The sequence below is a fragment of the Vanessa cardui genome, chromosome 22 (genome assembly GCF_905220365.1).
Source record: "Vanessa cardui chromosome 22, ilVanCard2.1, whole genome shotgun sequence".
Taxonomy (NCBI): domain Eukaryota; kingdom Metazoa; phylum Arthropoda; class Insecta; order Lepidoptera; family Nymphalidae; genus Vanessa; species Vanessa cardui.
The window spans coordinates 10860101-10876366 of NC_061144.1; the positions used below are offsets into that span (position 1 = coordinate 10860101).

The 16266-nt window shown below is 41.1% G+C and overlaps 1 protein-coding gene across 2 annotated transcripts in view; it reads left to right on the forward strand.

The window, feature by feature from the left end:
- LOC124539292 (facilitated trehalose transporter Tret1-like) overlaps positions 1-16266 on the forward strand; it is a 105651-nt gene that overhangs the window by 47832 nt on the left and 41553 nt on the right. Inside the window, exons 1-2 of one of the 2 annotated variants that reach the window (XM_047116630.1) lie at positions 14639-14811; positions 15464-15654. In XM_047116630.1, coding sequence (XP_046972586.1) covers positions 15553-15654 — 102 coding nt within the window. In that variant the 5' untranslated portion in view covers positions 14639-14811; positions 15464-15552. Of the gene's footprint in view, positions 1-14638; positions 14812-15463; positions 15655-16266 lie in introns of those variants that run through there. The other variant, XM_047116629.1, reaches the window with a different exon arrangement.

The window sequence follows — 16266 nt, forward strand, 5'->3', positions numbered from 1 at the left end:
TGATATTCAATTTATTGGTATGGAATTAAATATTCTGATGAAGTGACAGCCTTTTTTTTTTTTTTTTTTTTTTTATTACGCTGGAAAAACGCTTTACGCGCTTCCCCCACGTGATGGAAAGTGGGGGGGTGTGTGGGACTCCCCGGAGCCCTGAACGCCTAGTGCGCCCAAGCACACCGGGTTTACCCACTAAAAAACCAGCGGTACCCTCTCCGTCTTTCGGCGGACGCCACGGGATCGCTTACGCATGCTACCGTGACGCCCTGACGGTCAACAACTAGGGGGGATTCCCAGGGTACTGGGACCCCCCCTGGTCCCTACGGCGCCTATTGAGGCGGAGGGAGAAGATGCGCGTAGCGCCTTTTCCTTCTCCCCGGTCGTCTTCTGCGGAGCGAGTCAGCGGCGGCATTTTTTTCCCGCTCCCGCTCCGCTGCTTCCTTCTGCGACATGACACTTTCGCAGAAGGAGCGCATCTCTGACCAGCACACCTCGCTACCGAGCATGGTGTTGATAACGCTCGGTAGCGAGAGGTCTCCGCCCATAGTCGCCGCAAGGATGTGCCTCTGGGGCCCCCACGCAGCACACTCGTACAGGGTGTGGTACGCCGTGTCCACTGGCGCACCACACTCGTGACAGGAGGGTGACTCCTCCCGCCGCGCTATCCCGTGCAGGTACTTACCGAAGCATCCGTGTCCGGTAAGTACCTGCGTCATTCTATACGACAGTGTGCCGTGCTTCCTCTCGACCCAGCGACTCAAGTGGGGACGGATCGCCTCCACTGTCGCTAGGCCCGCCGTGGGAGTCCCCAGATCCTCCTGCCATCGGGCGATCAGGGCTTGCTGGGCTAGAGCCCTGATCCGCCCGATCTCCGCCGACCCTGGACGGTCGCCGCGGTCCCTCGCCTCGACCCGGAACCGGTACACTTCCGCGAGCACCTCCGCCTGGAGCTCCCAGGGCGGATCGCCCGCGAGAAGTGTCGCCGCAGTCCACGACACCGTACGGTACCCTCTGATGCCTCTCACCGCTATGACCCTCTGCGGCTTTCGCAGCAGAGCCCGATTTTTAGCGGTGAGGGCGTCTATCCAGATCGGGGCACCGTACAGCACCATCGACCTCACTACGCCGGAATAAAGACGCCGGCATAGCGACCCCGGCCCTCCCACATTCGGAAGGAGGCGACCAAGAGCGGCAGCGGCGTTGATGAGCCTTGGGCCGAGATGAACAAAATGCTGCCCGAAGCTCCATCGTCCGTCCAGGATCAGGCCCAGATACTTCATCTGGGCCTGCACCTTGATAACCGTCCCCTGGACGGTGATACTCGCCCCTCGTGGGGGTCCTTTTCGTGGACCGTGAAAGAGGAGGGCCTCCGTTTTGGATATGGAGACCCTCAAGCCCAGCATTCCCATGCGGTCCACGGTGAGAGCCGTTCCGACTTCGGCAAGGCGAGCCGCCTCCCGGAAGTCCCGTCCAATCGCCGTGACGAGAGTGTCGTCAGCATAACACAACACCCCCATCCCGGGAAGGACGGGAGCCCGCAGGAGCCAGTCGAAACCGACGTTCCATAGAATTGGGCCGAGGACCGACCCCTGTGGAACGCCGCAGCCCACTCGATGCCGGACGATCCTCCCATCGACCCCCGCCCAGAGGATCTCCCTGTCCTGGAGGTACGCCTCCAGCAGTCTCCTCAGATAGGTCGGCACCCCATGGTATCGGAGTGCCTCCCGTATCGTCTCGAAAGGGAGACTGTTGAAGGCGTTCGCCACGTCAAGCGACACAGCCAGGACGACCTGCCCCCGGGCCACCGCTTCCGTCGTCCGAGTCTTCAGGGCATTCAGGGCGTCGACTGTCGATCGGCCCGCCCTGAATCCGTACTGCGCCTCCGAGAGACCCGGACCGACCTCCTCGAGGTGCTGAACGAGACGGGCTGCGAGGACCTTCTCGAAGAGTTTTCCCGTCTCGTTCAGCAGCACAATTGGCCTGTATGCCGAAGGGGAATCCAACGGCCGACCTTCCTTCGGCAACAGGACCAACTTCCCTTCTTTCCAAGGCTTCGGAAACTGCCCGCTGCACAGACACTCGTCGAATAGCTCCCGAAGCCTTGCACCTAGGTATTCCAGGGCGTCGCACAGAATACGCCCTGGAACCCCGTCCGGACCCGGCGCCGTCTTCCTGGCCCTCAAGCGACCGAGGGCCATCTCCATCTCCCGCTCCGTAATCAGTGGTGAAACCACTGGGTCTTCGGTCACGGAGCGGGGCGCCATCTGCGGAGGGACGTGCTCGCCTGGATGGGGGAAGAGTTCCCCAACCAGGCGAAGGAGGAGTTCCGGTGGCATCGTCTCGATGACGGGGGCGCCTTGGGTGCGGAACTTCCCGCGTACACCGCGGTACGGGCGCCCCCACGGGTCTCGATTGAGACCCGCCAGAAGTTCCTCCCTGGCCTTCTCCTTGGCCTTGCGTATCGCCAGCTGCAGCTCTTTTTTCAGCTGGCGATAGGCGTCCAGCAACTGTCCCTCCAAATCCGTGTCGAGGCCGTTGCGTCTTCGACAGCGGACGTAGGCCCTCCGTGCCCGACAGCACGTCGCCCGAAGGTCGGCGATTTCGGGCGACCACCAGTATACGTGTCGGCGCGGAACTCTGCGCCGGGTCCGAGGCATGGCCGCATCGCAGACTTCCTTGAGTGAACTGCGCATCCGGCCTGCCAGCTCCTCTGCGCTGGCGCCCTCCCTCCTCGCTGCGGAACCCCACCGCTGCACGATTGCGGCCTCCTTGACCAGCTCTCGATCGACCTGGCTGAGAGACCACCTCGGCAACGTGGTCGGCACCCTCTGGGGTTCCGCCGGCCTGCGAGAAGTGGAGATCTCAAATCGGATGTACCGGTGATCCGATAGAGTCTCCACCTCCTCCTCCACTCTCCAATCAACCACTCTGCGTGCTACGACAGCAGTGGCGAACGAAACGTCCACCACGGAACCCCCGTGATGGCGAACGCAGGTGTGAACCTGTCCCCTGTTGAGAAGGGACAGGTTGGAGAGCAGGGCCCACACCTGGACGGCCCTCCCTCGCGGATTCGTGACAGGGTTACCCCAGGCACGTGACTTCGCGTTTAAGTCGCCGAGAACCATTATCGGTTTCGGCGACTGCCTGGCCACCGCAGCTCTGACCAAGCCGAGATAGGTCTCGAACTCAGCCAGGCTGCGGTTAGGGGAGAAGTACGTCCCGACGACGACGTACTCCCCCCACCCCACGACTACGTAGCCCGAACCCCTTTCGATGAGTGAGAGGGGGGGCCCCGTTCCGCTCCTCGTGAGGACCGCTACGGTGTCGTCCAAGTCTCCCAGCCAGTGAGGTAGGGGAGGGACGTAGTAGGGTTCACAGGCCACCGCCAGGTCTACCTGCCACTCCGCCATGGACTGCAGTAGAAGATCCTGAGCCCCGGCGCAGTGGTTGATATTCGTCTGAAGGAAGCTGAAGTCTGCGCTCATGTTGACATTGCAGCTTCCTCCTCAGCCTGGCGTCGTCCGACGTTATTGGTAGTCTGAGTAGCGAGGGCCACCTTACCTTTCGTGATGGGGGGGCTACATTCTTTAGACCCCATCACGTGCCCGGAGGGCTTGCCGGCGTCTGCGCATACTACGCAGTGCAGCTTCCCGGTACATGTAGACGATTTGTGTCCATCAACGCCGCACCGGTAGCAAAGGCTTCCTCGTTCCGCACTGAATGGGCAGAGCAACCTTGTATGGCCTAGACCCATGCACTTGTAGCAGCGCAGAGGGCGCTGCTCCATCACGTATACTCTGGCCGAGCTCCACCCAACCAAAAGACGACCGGTGACAGCCAGCTTTTTTGCCGCAGTTATTGGACAAGACACGAAGACCATACCCATGGAACCAGGTCCTCGTGAAATATCCCCGCACCTTACCGTTTCAGCGGGGCAACTCCCCTCGCGAACGATTGCGGCAATAATTTTATCTTTAGTGACGGAGTCGTCTAACCCTGTCACCTTGATGTCCACCTTTCTTATGGGGCGAGCAACGTTGGCCACTCCATCCAGCACCGTACGGAGCTTGTCGGCTAGTTTCTCTGCCTGTTCCGTCTGTGCTTTCGGCAGCTCCAACACTCTGGCCCCCGTCGCTGAGCGTCGAACTTTGAGCCCACCATTGATCCCAAGGTCTTGGAGTTTCACGCTTTGCTCAGCGCGCTCCAAGACCTGAGCATACGTGATGCCTTTCTTCTCCGCTTCCGGCTGCAGAGTTAATACCACTGCAGCTGTACGAGGCGCGGACAGCTTAGGCTTAGTTGCTTGTCCTGCCTTAGGCACCATAGGCGCAACTGTGGTGGTTGCAACAGTCGGAAGGGAAGCCGGCTTTCCCTTCTTTCCCTTTTTAACTACAGTGGACCAGGACACCTCCTGGACCATCTGTGGCGGAATTATCTCCGACGTAGGCTGAACGCCTGAGGGACCAGCAATAGATGCCGTCGGAACAGCAGGTGGCGCCCGTTTTGGCGCGGGTGCAGCTTTCGGCGGTGGAGCAGGCTGGACAGCCTGCGTGTAGGGCGTAGCATTCTGCTGTGCCACCTCCCGCCTCTTATCCGCAGCTAACGGAGGGCGATGTATTTTTGCGGGAGGCAACCGTTCCTCTAGTGCGGCAAACCGTGCGTTGATCATGTCGCCGACCGAAGAAATTATGGAGGCTTTAAATCTCTCCATTTGAGCATCCTGTGCCGAGCCGGAAGCATCACTTGCCCCTGCCACCTTGGTCCGCATTTCTGCAAACTCGCGGCGATGAGCCTTTACCTCGGCCTTGAGGCTGTCCACCTCTTTGCGCAGGCGGCCATTATCGGCACGGAGCTTTTGCGTCTCCTCGGCTTCTGTCCGAGCTGCTAAGGCGTCTACAATGCCCTGTAGTGCAGCCGCCGACTCCTTCAGCCTCTTTGCAAAGCCACCTTTTAAATTGGTGGACTTTTGGGCCACCTCCAAAATTAGGGCTGCGCTTCGGCCAGCTTGTGCCCGGAGTTCCTCTGCTCCCATCTTCGTGGGATCTTCGGTGTGTACATCCGAGGATGAGGATTCCTCGGAGTCCACGACAACCTGTGGAGCGTCCTTTCGAAACGCCCGACTACGCAGGGACCGCTCGAAAGCCTCCTCTCTGGCCTCGCTGGCCTTGGCTTTCAGCTCAGCCTTTGCCCGAGCGAGGCCACTACCCCGTCCTTTCGCGGTTTTGCCGCGAATCGCAGGCTTGCTCTTCGCAGCCAACCTCATCTCCGTCTCCGTTTCAGAGTCGGAGTTATAAATAGCAAGGCCCCCATAAGGCCGTTTTCTACGAACCAGGGCGTCGGACGACAACTCAGTGTCGACGTCCATCGCCGAAAACGAAAAACATCTATAAACAAAACAATAAAACAAACGAAAATATTTATATACAATAATAAATATTAAACTGAAACAATTAAGATCTAAAAAGATCTATTCCACAACAACAATAGGACCAATCCTTAAACAAAACAAGTGTCCGATAAACAAAGCCAATAGTCCAGATGTTACGCGTCAGAGATAACGAAAACCGGCAAGCAGGTGTCGTTTTAAATCTTCAATCGTAAAATCTTATCGCACAATTCAACACAACCTCTGTCGACGACGTCCGAACGTTGAATCATGAAGTGACAGCCTAAGCGTTTAAGAAATAATTTTATCGATATAAATCTTTTCTTGAATTATCTATATTCTACATAATATCATAAAATATTTGAACTGAACAATAAATTGAAAAAAAAACACTGCTAAAAATGTCTATTATTCCAGCATGCTATAACATATAAATGGTATTTGTATCATAGCTTTTTCACCACGTGAAGACGAGGATTATTGCCGTTAGATTCAGTACAACATACATACAAGGCTCCTCAAATTTTAACCTAATTAAATCGAATAATATCAAAATCAAATTAATTAGAATCTACCCACGCTTAAAATATTGGTGGTAGTCAACTAGAGTCATAGATATAATTCAATAGAAATATATTTTCTAGGTGGTAGGGCTTTGTATAAGCCCAGTTAACAACTACACATTCTACCACAAAACAGCAAAGAATATATTTACCGGCCTCTTTTATCATCTATATTATTGACTTTCATCAATTCATAAGTATTATGAGTTTTTATTTTATATACTAGTTTTAATTTTATTAATAGTCAGCTGATCAAACGGCCCCTTTATTTTTAACTATATATCGAACAACACAAATAAATTTAATCATAATTTTTTGGATTAGACTAAAAACATTTATTTGAATAATTATCGTGAAGAAGTGTCTAGGTTAGTGTTTGTATCCACTGCGGGACCAAGACACTGCCCAGCATACGCTGGAGGCGTATCGTATACGGCGTATAGGTAGGTCTTGGTCCAGGAAATCGGGCGAAATCTCTCCCTGCGGGCAGTCGTGTCGGCGATGCTACGCAGGGAATCGGCGTGGGAGGCAGTAGTCTCCTTTTGTCAGATTGTCATGGTCCAGAAGAAGATTGCGGAGTGGGTTCCGGAGAGGGCCGATCCCGGCCGATCTGGAGAAGCCCAAGCCAAATGTATTGGTTACAATATATTCATGACTATTTAAAGAATCCGGTCAGAGAATATATTATAAAACTCATTGAAGAGGAGGCGTTGTTCAGTCAGGATGTTTATTTTTAGCGTTTCAGCGAAATGTGATGTCTATCAAGAGCAAACATTTTTCAGAACGACGTGAGTTTTGTTTAAATTTACGCATTTCTTTATTTAAAATGATTACGTATTTTATTTTGTTTTGTATAAAAAAGCGCTTCAAGTGATAACATTTGAACATCTTTACGATGTATGAAATAATTCTACGTTGGTACGAAAATAGATGTTTGTTTGACTTACATATGTATTTTATTTTACTCGACGACAGAACACCTGACGTTGTGTTAGCTGATTTGAAACGAGGGGAAATGTTTTAATCTAATATTAACTGACAATTTAACATAATATAATACATTGATAGTGACTTATCCATTAAAGACTTAGATAGGTAGCATGCATTCATCATATATTCTAGCATCAGTTTCAATTTGGAAGGTGAGTGACCCAGTGTAACTCTCCGCACATGGGACATAACATATAAGCACTCAAATTTGGTGCCGCATTGTAAATAATAGTATTTTTGTTGTAAATAATATTTCTTACAACGCTAACATCGTCATGGTAGTTCTTCTACTCCAAGGAAGGACATAGAATACTTTTTAACCTAACTCATTACAACCAACTCCCTAAAACGAAAGCGAAGCCGCGGTCGATAACTATTATAGTATACTTTTTATTTTGGTCGGATTACCACCTCTCTTTTGCCGCTTTTTTCTCTTCAACTGCATTGACATACTAAGCTATATCGAAAATCTGATATCAACATCCGTTTTATATATAAAAGCATTAAACTGTTATTACATTCGAACCTAAATACCATCAAATATAATCAGATCATTGGCAGCCAGTGCGTTGGCACTTGGCAGGTGCGTCACAGACCGTAGTAACGCTATATATAAATAATGTTCTGATTGTAGTACGAAGACCTTTGCGTACAAGAATACACTGTCTAAATAAAAGTAATTTTATTTACAACTATATATTCTATATAAGTGTACAGTCCGAACCAGTGATAGCTTTAAATTATGTAAGAGCCTATATGATATATAAAGAACAATTTGAAAATGTCATAAAACAAAAGGCTGAAAAAGAAGGTAAATATACCACAGCTGTTGGTTTTGGGCTTGTACAAAACCACAACTGAATAATATAAAATTAATCATTTTTTTTAATAATGATAATGTAGTATTTAATTGAATTGACTTCTGATCTTATGTCAGAGTTACAGGCACAAAATATAACAAAACAACTACTAGGAGATCATAGTGTACCTAAATCTTTATTAAATTAAAGTACCAGGCAATCATGAAATCCTAGATATTTCGTTTAAGCTTCGCGGTCCTTTTTGCTTCGATATTCAAACAAACATATCCCAACGGGATGTAGGATTTTATTCTTGTTATTTGTACACACTAATTAGTATGATTTTTTTTAAAAATGTTTTGAAAAAATAAAAATCCACTGTTGCTAAGCACTATCAAAAGTTTTACGGCAAAATGGTTACATCTGTAATGTCCAGAATAGTTATAGAGAATTGAACGAACCGTTGAAGTGAATTTTCGTTAATTTTATTGTTTCACTGTTAGAAATAGGCCTCTTGCACACTTACGACGTTTTTCTGCGTTAATTCTTAATCTTATAAATAGTATAACTTATAAATTAATTTACTAAACTAAAATTATTTTGTCATATCATTTTTATAATATTGAAACTTAATCAAAAAAATATATAAAAATGGTTCTTCTATTATTGTAAAGTGAACTGGCAGAAACCACAAGAGGAAGCGTTATACCTCCTGCAGATTAATGTTGCCTCTCTTTCTCTTTTATCCGTCTCTTTCTATTCGTCATACATCGCTCAATTGTACAGCTTAATATAGGCATCATTTTTTCCTTTTATTTGTTATTTTTTAATTCACAAATTATATTTCTGTCTGTCATTTCATACATAATATACAAACGAAAGCTACTTCCGTCATGATACATCTCGTTTTTATTAGTAAACACGTACAAAATATTTGTCTTCCCGAGTCGTCAATCTGTAGTTGCCCTTATTCCGTCGCCCGTAAAGTTTCGGATTTAGACACGCATTTTAGAAATAAAAATAACTACATTGTGTTTTTGTCTAAAACTTCCGTAAAACGAGATAACTGTTCGATTTTTAAAATAAACATCTATAAAAGTTTAAAATCATTAAACATAACATTTCAAAAGCGTGATATTTATTTTACATCGATAACTAGCGACAAACCCCGGCATCGCACCGATGTAATGCTCATAGTAAATATACTACAGATTTACAAAAAATTTGTAAATCTGTAGTATATAATGGTAAGCGACTTTATTTTATACTATGTAATGATTATAAAGATATCGACGCTTTAACACCCGCAGAGGAGGTACCACTGGTTTTCTTGGTCGGCTGGCTTTGGTATTTTGGTGTACTAGGGCGCCATAGTACGGGGTGTACTATTTCATCTGGTAGAAATGCATAACGCATTTACAGGGATTAAAACAAAGTACTTATATGTTATAAGCTACAAAACTGTGTGTCCCTTGTACCTGTTATAACAATAGCTAACTGTTTCCTTATACCTGAAAAGAACTGATATGGCATTCTTAAGGTACACTCAATTTGTAATATTTACGCTAGTATATCTGTTAGTAGTGACTACAAAACATGTCTAATGGTGGTAGGGCTTTGTGTAAACCCTTCTGGGTACCACTCATATCATCTACCGTCAAGCAGTAATATTTAGTATTGATGTGCTCTGACTTGATGGTGAGTGACCCAGTGTACAAGGGACATAAGATCTCAGTTCAGGTTGGTATAATGTATGTATATGTATATGTATGTATATGTTGGTATACAGTATGATTATTGAATAATTTTGTGCGCGGCGCCAATGTGGACAGAGGTGACCACTTACTATCAAATGGCTCATTTGCCGCTTCTTTTTGGAGAAGATTTGAAAAAAGAACAGTTTTTGTTTTATAATTCAGGCTCAGAACTCATTCTTCCAGCACATGGAAACTTTCTTACGATATTATATTATCGAATACAATATGAATTATAAAGACTTATTAGTTATATATGAAAATTCATTTACCGGGCTGTGAATCTGCAATCTTTAAATAAACGATATTTATCTAATTAAATAAGAACTGAATTCGATTCGAAATTAAATGACAAATTAATTTAGAGCATTACATACATCCGGTATACCTTGAAAATTACATAAATCCAAATTAATTCAAACGTTCAAACTATACACGCTTTAATATAACATGTTGCGTTGTATTAAAGGTCATTATTGCTTGTTTATAATTTCATGTAGCCAGCTGTTGTACGATTTAAAATAATCGCTTACCATTGACCCGGTTATGCTTGAGGTCTTTGTACGATTTCATTGTTATCCATTAGAAGATGTAATATTCTATGATATAAAAGTAACATGTGATATCTATACATATTATAAAATTGGAGTGTCTGTTTGTAATACTAAAATAACCCTTTTTTACTTAATGCATATCTATACACGGTACATATACCAAAATAACATTTTTTTAAATTTTTCTGTCTGTTTGTTTGTTCCGGCTAATCTCTGAAACGGCTGGACCGATTTTGATGCGACTTTTACTGGCAGATAACTGATATGATAGGAAGTAACTTAGGCTATTAGTTTTTTTTGTGTTAAATTCAAACGCGTACAAGGTCACGGGCACAGCTAGTATTCAAATATATTACAAGATTTATTCTCAAAAGGATTGTTACGTAATTATTTTATTTTTGGGATTATAATACATGAACATGATGATATTAAAATTAGAACGAATTTTGGTTTCATATAAATAAGTTTTAACTCGTACTTTTTAACCAACCCAAATTATTTTTCCTATCTTAATATTAAGAATATATGAAGAGATAGCTAAATAGCCATAAGGTCTATACCTATTTAATGTTTTGGTTTGTATTTTTGTATTCTGTCTTAAGATTTCTGTATTTTATGTTTATGGTTATTTATTACAATTAGTATAAATTAAGGGAAAATATATTTATACAAAAAAAAAATCATATTAAAATTGTAGCATATATATTTTTTTATAGCTTGATTGTATTAAAATATACAGTCTAGTTATCGCCTTTCCACTGCATTGGACGACAAGCCTTACAAACTGCGTCAATACTGGTCTATGAGCTGAAAATAGTTGTTTATAATTAAGTACGAAACCTAGCTTTTAACATTTGTGTGTTTGTTTGATATTTCCTATCCGTTTTCTTTGACGTAGTAACTTCTAAACATTTCAGAATTTTCACAAGAAACATTGTTATTCGTATCATAAATAATTTTATTGTGTTGACGTCATTTTGAATATTATAGTGCGCTCGTTACCGGATGCACATTCGCCGAAGTGTAAAGGCAACCAGGGATGTTATATAATTGAAACCATCGGATATCCGAAATTGAAATATATCCGAAACTGTAACTGTCAAATTCAATGAATATGGTATGGTATGGTGGTAGGGCTTTGTGCAAGCCCGCCTGGGTAGGTACCACCCACTCATCAGATATTCTTACGCTAAACAACAGTACGCAGTATTCTTGTGTTCCGGTTTGAAGGGTGAGTGAGACAGTGTAACTACACGCACAAGGAACATAGCATCTTAGTTCCCAAGGTTTGTGGCGCATTGACGATGTAAGGAATGGTTAACATTTCTTACAGTCTATGGGTGATGGTGACCACTTACCATCAGGTGGCCCATATGCTCGTCCGCCAAGCTATTCCATAAAAAATAAAGTTTTTTTATACTGAATTGGTTTATGTGTATTTAAAAAGCTATTTGTTTTCAAGATTATGTTTTATTTTGTGATTATACCTAATACACATAATTAAGCCAGACAGGCGTACTGGCCATGGGTAGATGGTAAATGGCATAAGTGTTGTATGAAATATTAACCATTTCTTAAATCGCCATTGCGCCACCATCATCATCCTCCAGCCCTTATCGCAATTCTATTTTGGGTCGGTACATGTCTTCTTCCATACCTCTCTGTCTGACGTGTTCTCATAAGTAACATTATTTCTAGTCATATCGTCTTTCAAACAACGCATCCATCGTTTCTTTGGACATCGCCTTCCTCTATATTCCACTCCATGCTCAAGACATTCCTCACAGGATGGACCTTATAATTATGATGTCATATCGAGTGGCCTATATACTGGCTCACACATCCTTCAATCCGGAACACATTTTTATTTGGCGGTATAATCTGTAATGAGCGTGTGATACTTGCTAGCTCGATGACAACTCTGACTCAAATTCTAAAAACATAGTCATGGTATTCTTTTGTAAACTTTTCAAGTAATACTATCACGAATTATCCAAGTGTAAATAAAAGGAATTACAAAAAGTATACCCTAATCGCGATTTAAACAATAATATTTACGTTCTCCTCGTGATTAATGACTGATTTTTATCTACAGTGAAAAGAGTACGCTAATTACCATTTCTTTAAATATTACCCTACCAACTTAAAAATGTTACACCTTGTGTTAGTTCGTTCTTTTTAACACGGTTGTGTAATAATGAAATTTGTTTTAATGTAGATATTTATATTTATAAACCATTTGTAATTTATTAATAACTAGTGACCCGCCCCGGCTTTGCACGGTTGCAATGCCAATACTAAATATATTAGTCTTACAATGTATATAGTTTTTCAATCCTTCTTTACTATATTGTTCTTGTATCATTCTATCTATTAAAAAACCCGTAGATTTAAAGATTCAGCATACATAGGGTTATAAGGACAAAGAAAGCGACATTGTTTTATAATATATAGTGCAGAAAATGATATGATGCAAATATAAGTCATACATGATCATGATCACATATAGTCCTATCAGGAATAACGTAGCTTATTACCAGAGTCATTTCTTTAACGACATGATTATTAGTTCCGGGTATAACCCCTTACAATAAATAGGTCTATATACTATATATGACATCTTTATTTGCTGGATGATAATCTACCACACTTTCCTGCAATAGAGTCCAGTAAGAAAGGTCTATGGCATCGAATGATAACATTAACAGACTTTTTCTTTCTTTCTTGTTATTAAGGTTTTGTGCAAGGGTAGGTAACACTCACTCATCAGTTATTCTACCGCCAAATAACAGTATTCAGTATTATTGTTTTCCGGTTTGAAGGGTGAGTGAGCCAGTGTAACTACAGGCACAAGGGACATAACATCTTAGTTCCCAAGGTTGGTGGCGCATTGTCGATGTAAGGAATAGTTAATATTTCTTACAGCTCAATTGTCTATGGGTGATGGTGACTTACCGCCAACCTATACCATAAAAAAGACTATTACATTATAGGATATACATATGCTATCATTACACGCAGGCTATATGTTCACGGAAATCGCGGTTATGAACTAGTACAAAAATTATACAACAAATTTATAATTCGATGCAAAAAACACCGGTAACACTTTAATTACTGATTGTTTTATGTTTCAGCTAATTAATTACTTGTAATATTACACTTTCCTCGTTAAATTACGACATATAAACATGGTATGTTTTTTATGTATTATGATTACATTACCCCTTATATCGGTAATAGGTAATTCTTTTTAAGTAGGGGTAAGTTTTATTTATGGGAACATGTACTTTTATTACCTAATAAGTATGGTTAGTAATTTTATTTAAAATGAGCCAGAATAAGTATACAATAATACATGTAGCTAACTTTAATTTTAAATTGTAACCTCTGCTTTTAAAACTAAATTGCTTTGATTATATTTGTTAATTTTATTTTAACGTCGACAATTTTATGTGTAGGAGTGAGACATTATGTATGAAAATGTATTTAATAGTTAGTCTCACTTTTTATAACAGTTTTATACTTATTAATGAGCCAAAATAATTAAAGTGACGTCATGAGACACATTGCAAATATCTCATTCTCAATACGAGAGGCTTTTACTATGATAATAATTTTAAGTTGAAGTAAATAGCCGGCTGGCCCTCTGCTCCACTGACTTTCTAGTTTCTATTATCTGTATAATAATATGTTTATATACATCATGATCCAAATATATCTTGTTTGGTAATATTTAGAAAAATACTTTGTGCTTTCGAAACTTTGAAATTTTTAAAGTATTTTATTTATATGTGCAGTTATAAGGTTAGAACCAATTCGTTAAATATTTTTTAATTTGTTTAATTTCATAAACAAATATTTAAGACATAAATAAAAACAGTGTACGATGTCTTAGTAAACAAGTAATCATTAACTAATGATAAAAAACAAAATTATCACAAAAATCATTATTTTTAGCAGCTCATTTACGCACAATTTAGTTTTGGGCTTTTTATTACCAGTCACAATTGCAGCCTTAATTAGACTATTTCTGTAAACATATCAATAATACAGCCATTTATGCGCTAAGATACAGATGTAAATAAAACTTTCTTCATACGAATTTTAAAAATTGATAATTCAAAATGAATTCTTGAATATTATATTGTAGTATTGTTTGTTTATTTGCGTTTTATAAACTGTATTCAATAAAAGTAAGCAGTCTCGTGGTATTTTTTGTTGACAAAATATGTATGACGGTAAATAATCTAATTTTAAAGAATGTCGGTGACTCTGGCTCTTACTTACTCTTGGTATTAATATATAACTATGTGTTATGTTCTATATATTCGATTATATAGTAAATATATTAAACATGAAACGTTCAAAGATTTCAAAGTTTTTTTAAACGTCAATTATATACAAATTAAATTAAAGGAAATGGCAATAAAAAACAAATTTTGTGATATTAAATAATATAAGTTGTTTACAAAAACGTACTCATTATTTTGACAAGGTAATGACGGAAACACTTACGTATGCTTTTGTCTATCATTTCATTGTTAACGGATAGTTGTGGCGATCTACATCTCAGTTACAACTCACACTTGTGTCGAGACACAACTGACAGTACATTGAATAGTGAATATAAAATATTGTGACAAATATATTGTGTTCGTGTGAGTGATCGGCGTCATCTAATATTTTGCGTATACTGTATTTGTGATTAATAATACACTATTAAATATTGTGGCTCATTGATTAATTCAATTTTAGATTTCAATTGTGAGTATTTTTTTTTATTCAATAGTTTTATTTTTTTGAAGTGTAAATGATAAACTTTGATATATTTAATTAGTTTGATATTTTATTTGGTTTAATATAGACAAAAAGATAAATACAATTTCAATTTATTTAAAAATATTTTATTAAGATCTATATCCATGGTATTTTATTGGCTGATCATAAGGGTGATAATCAATTAATCAATTAAAATCAATTAAGTTTTTAGATTCATTCGTAGGAATAAATAGTAGTTCCTCGTAAATTTTCACATTGTTTACATGTTTCACCTAATTAATTATAATTATTGAAATACAACGCTGATATGACCCTCACCACCACCCTGAATTTCCCTGAATTTAGTGTTTATAATTAATTTGTTGTCGAGCACTGATGGAAAACATCAGGTGGAATTCTGTATGTGTTTAATTTCAATGAAATTCTGTCGCATGTGCTTCCACCTAACCACATTGGGGCAGCGTGATGGAAGTAGCTCCAAACCAAGAGTGGTATCATAGCTAAAAGACACCTTAGCCCAATTAATGAATAATAATGAATAATTTTACTTGTAATTTTAAAACTCTTTCAGGCTTTTATCGTAATATCTTACTGAATAAAAATAAAAATTTAATACATCAACAATTTCTTGTTACAGATCAAATGTACGAGTGAAATGCTGATAACTTCAAGTGAAAAACTCACAGTGAAGTGTAATTAAGTGTTAGTGCAAATCAAACAGTGTATATGAGTGAAAAAGAGTGTTTGGGTAAAATGACGAACATTACGCCGGAGACGAGGATCATGATGATGAGGGGGGAGGATGGGAGACAAGGATACAGACGACAGGTGAGTCATGTTCAACGATCTTGTTTGACCAGGTGTTGTCTTGAGGAGAATTTATGGACTCCTTTCTACCACTCCGTTTCTTATGTTCGTACTTATACTACCTATATATATATATACCTCTGTGATCGAGTTTCGATTCCCGACCGATTCGATGCAGAAAAACTTCAATGTAAGTAGCTAAAGCACTTGTACCACAAATATCCCCAGACAACATAGAAAACTAATGAAGTTTTTCTGCATCGAATCGGTCGGGAATCGAAACTCGATCACAGAGGTCCTCAAACATACATACACTCAGCGGCACAGAATGTGGCCCAAACACATAATGTGGTTAAACATCAAAATTAAACACGAAATAGGGGTATTTTTTTTTTGTACATAAAATTTAAAGGTATTAAAGTGGATATTTAGTAAAAAAAAAGTAATACCTCAATTAATTAATTTTTTATCTTAAAAATAACAAAAAACTCTAAAATTGGAAAAAAATAAACAAAAGAAAGTTTTAAAAAAAAATTACAAAAACTTACGGGACTTAAAATTAATACCTAGTATTGCCTCCTCTAGCCTTGATGACTGCCTGCATGCGATCAGGCATGGATTTAATAATGTTTT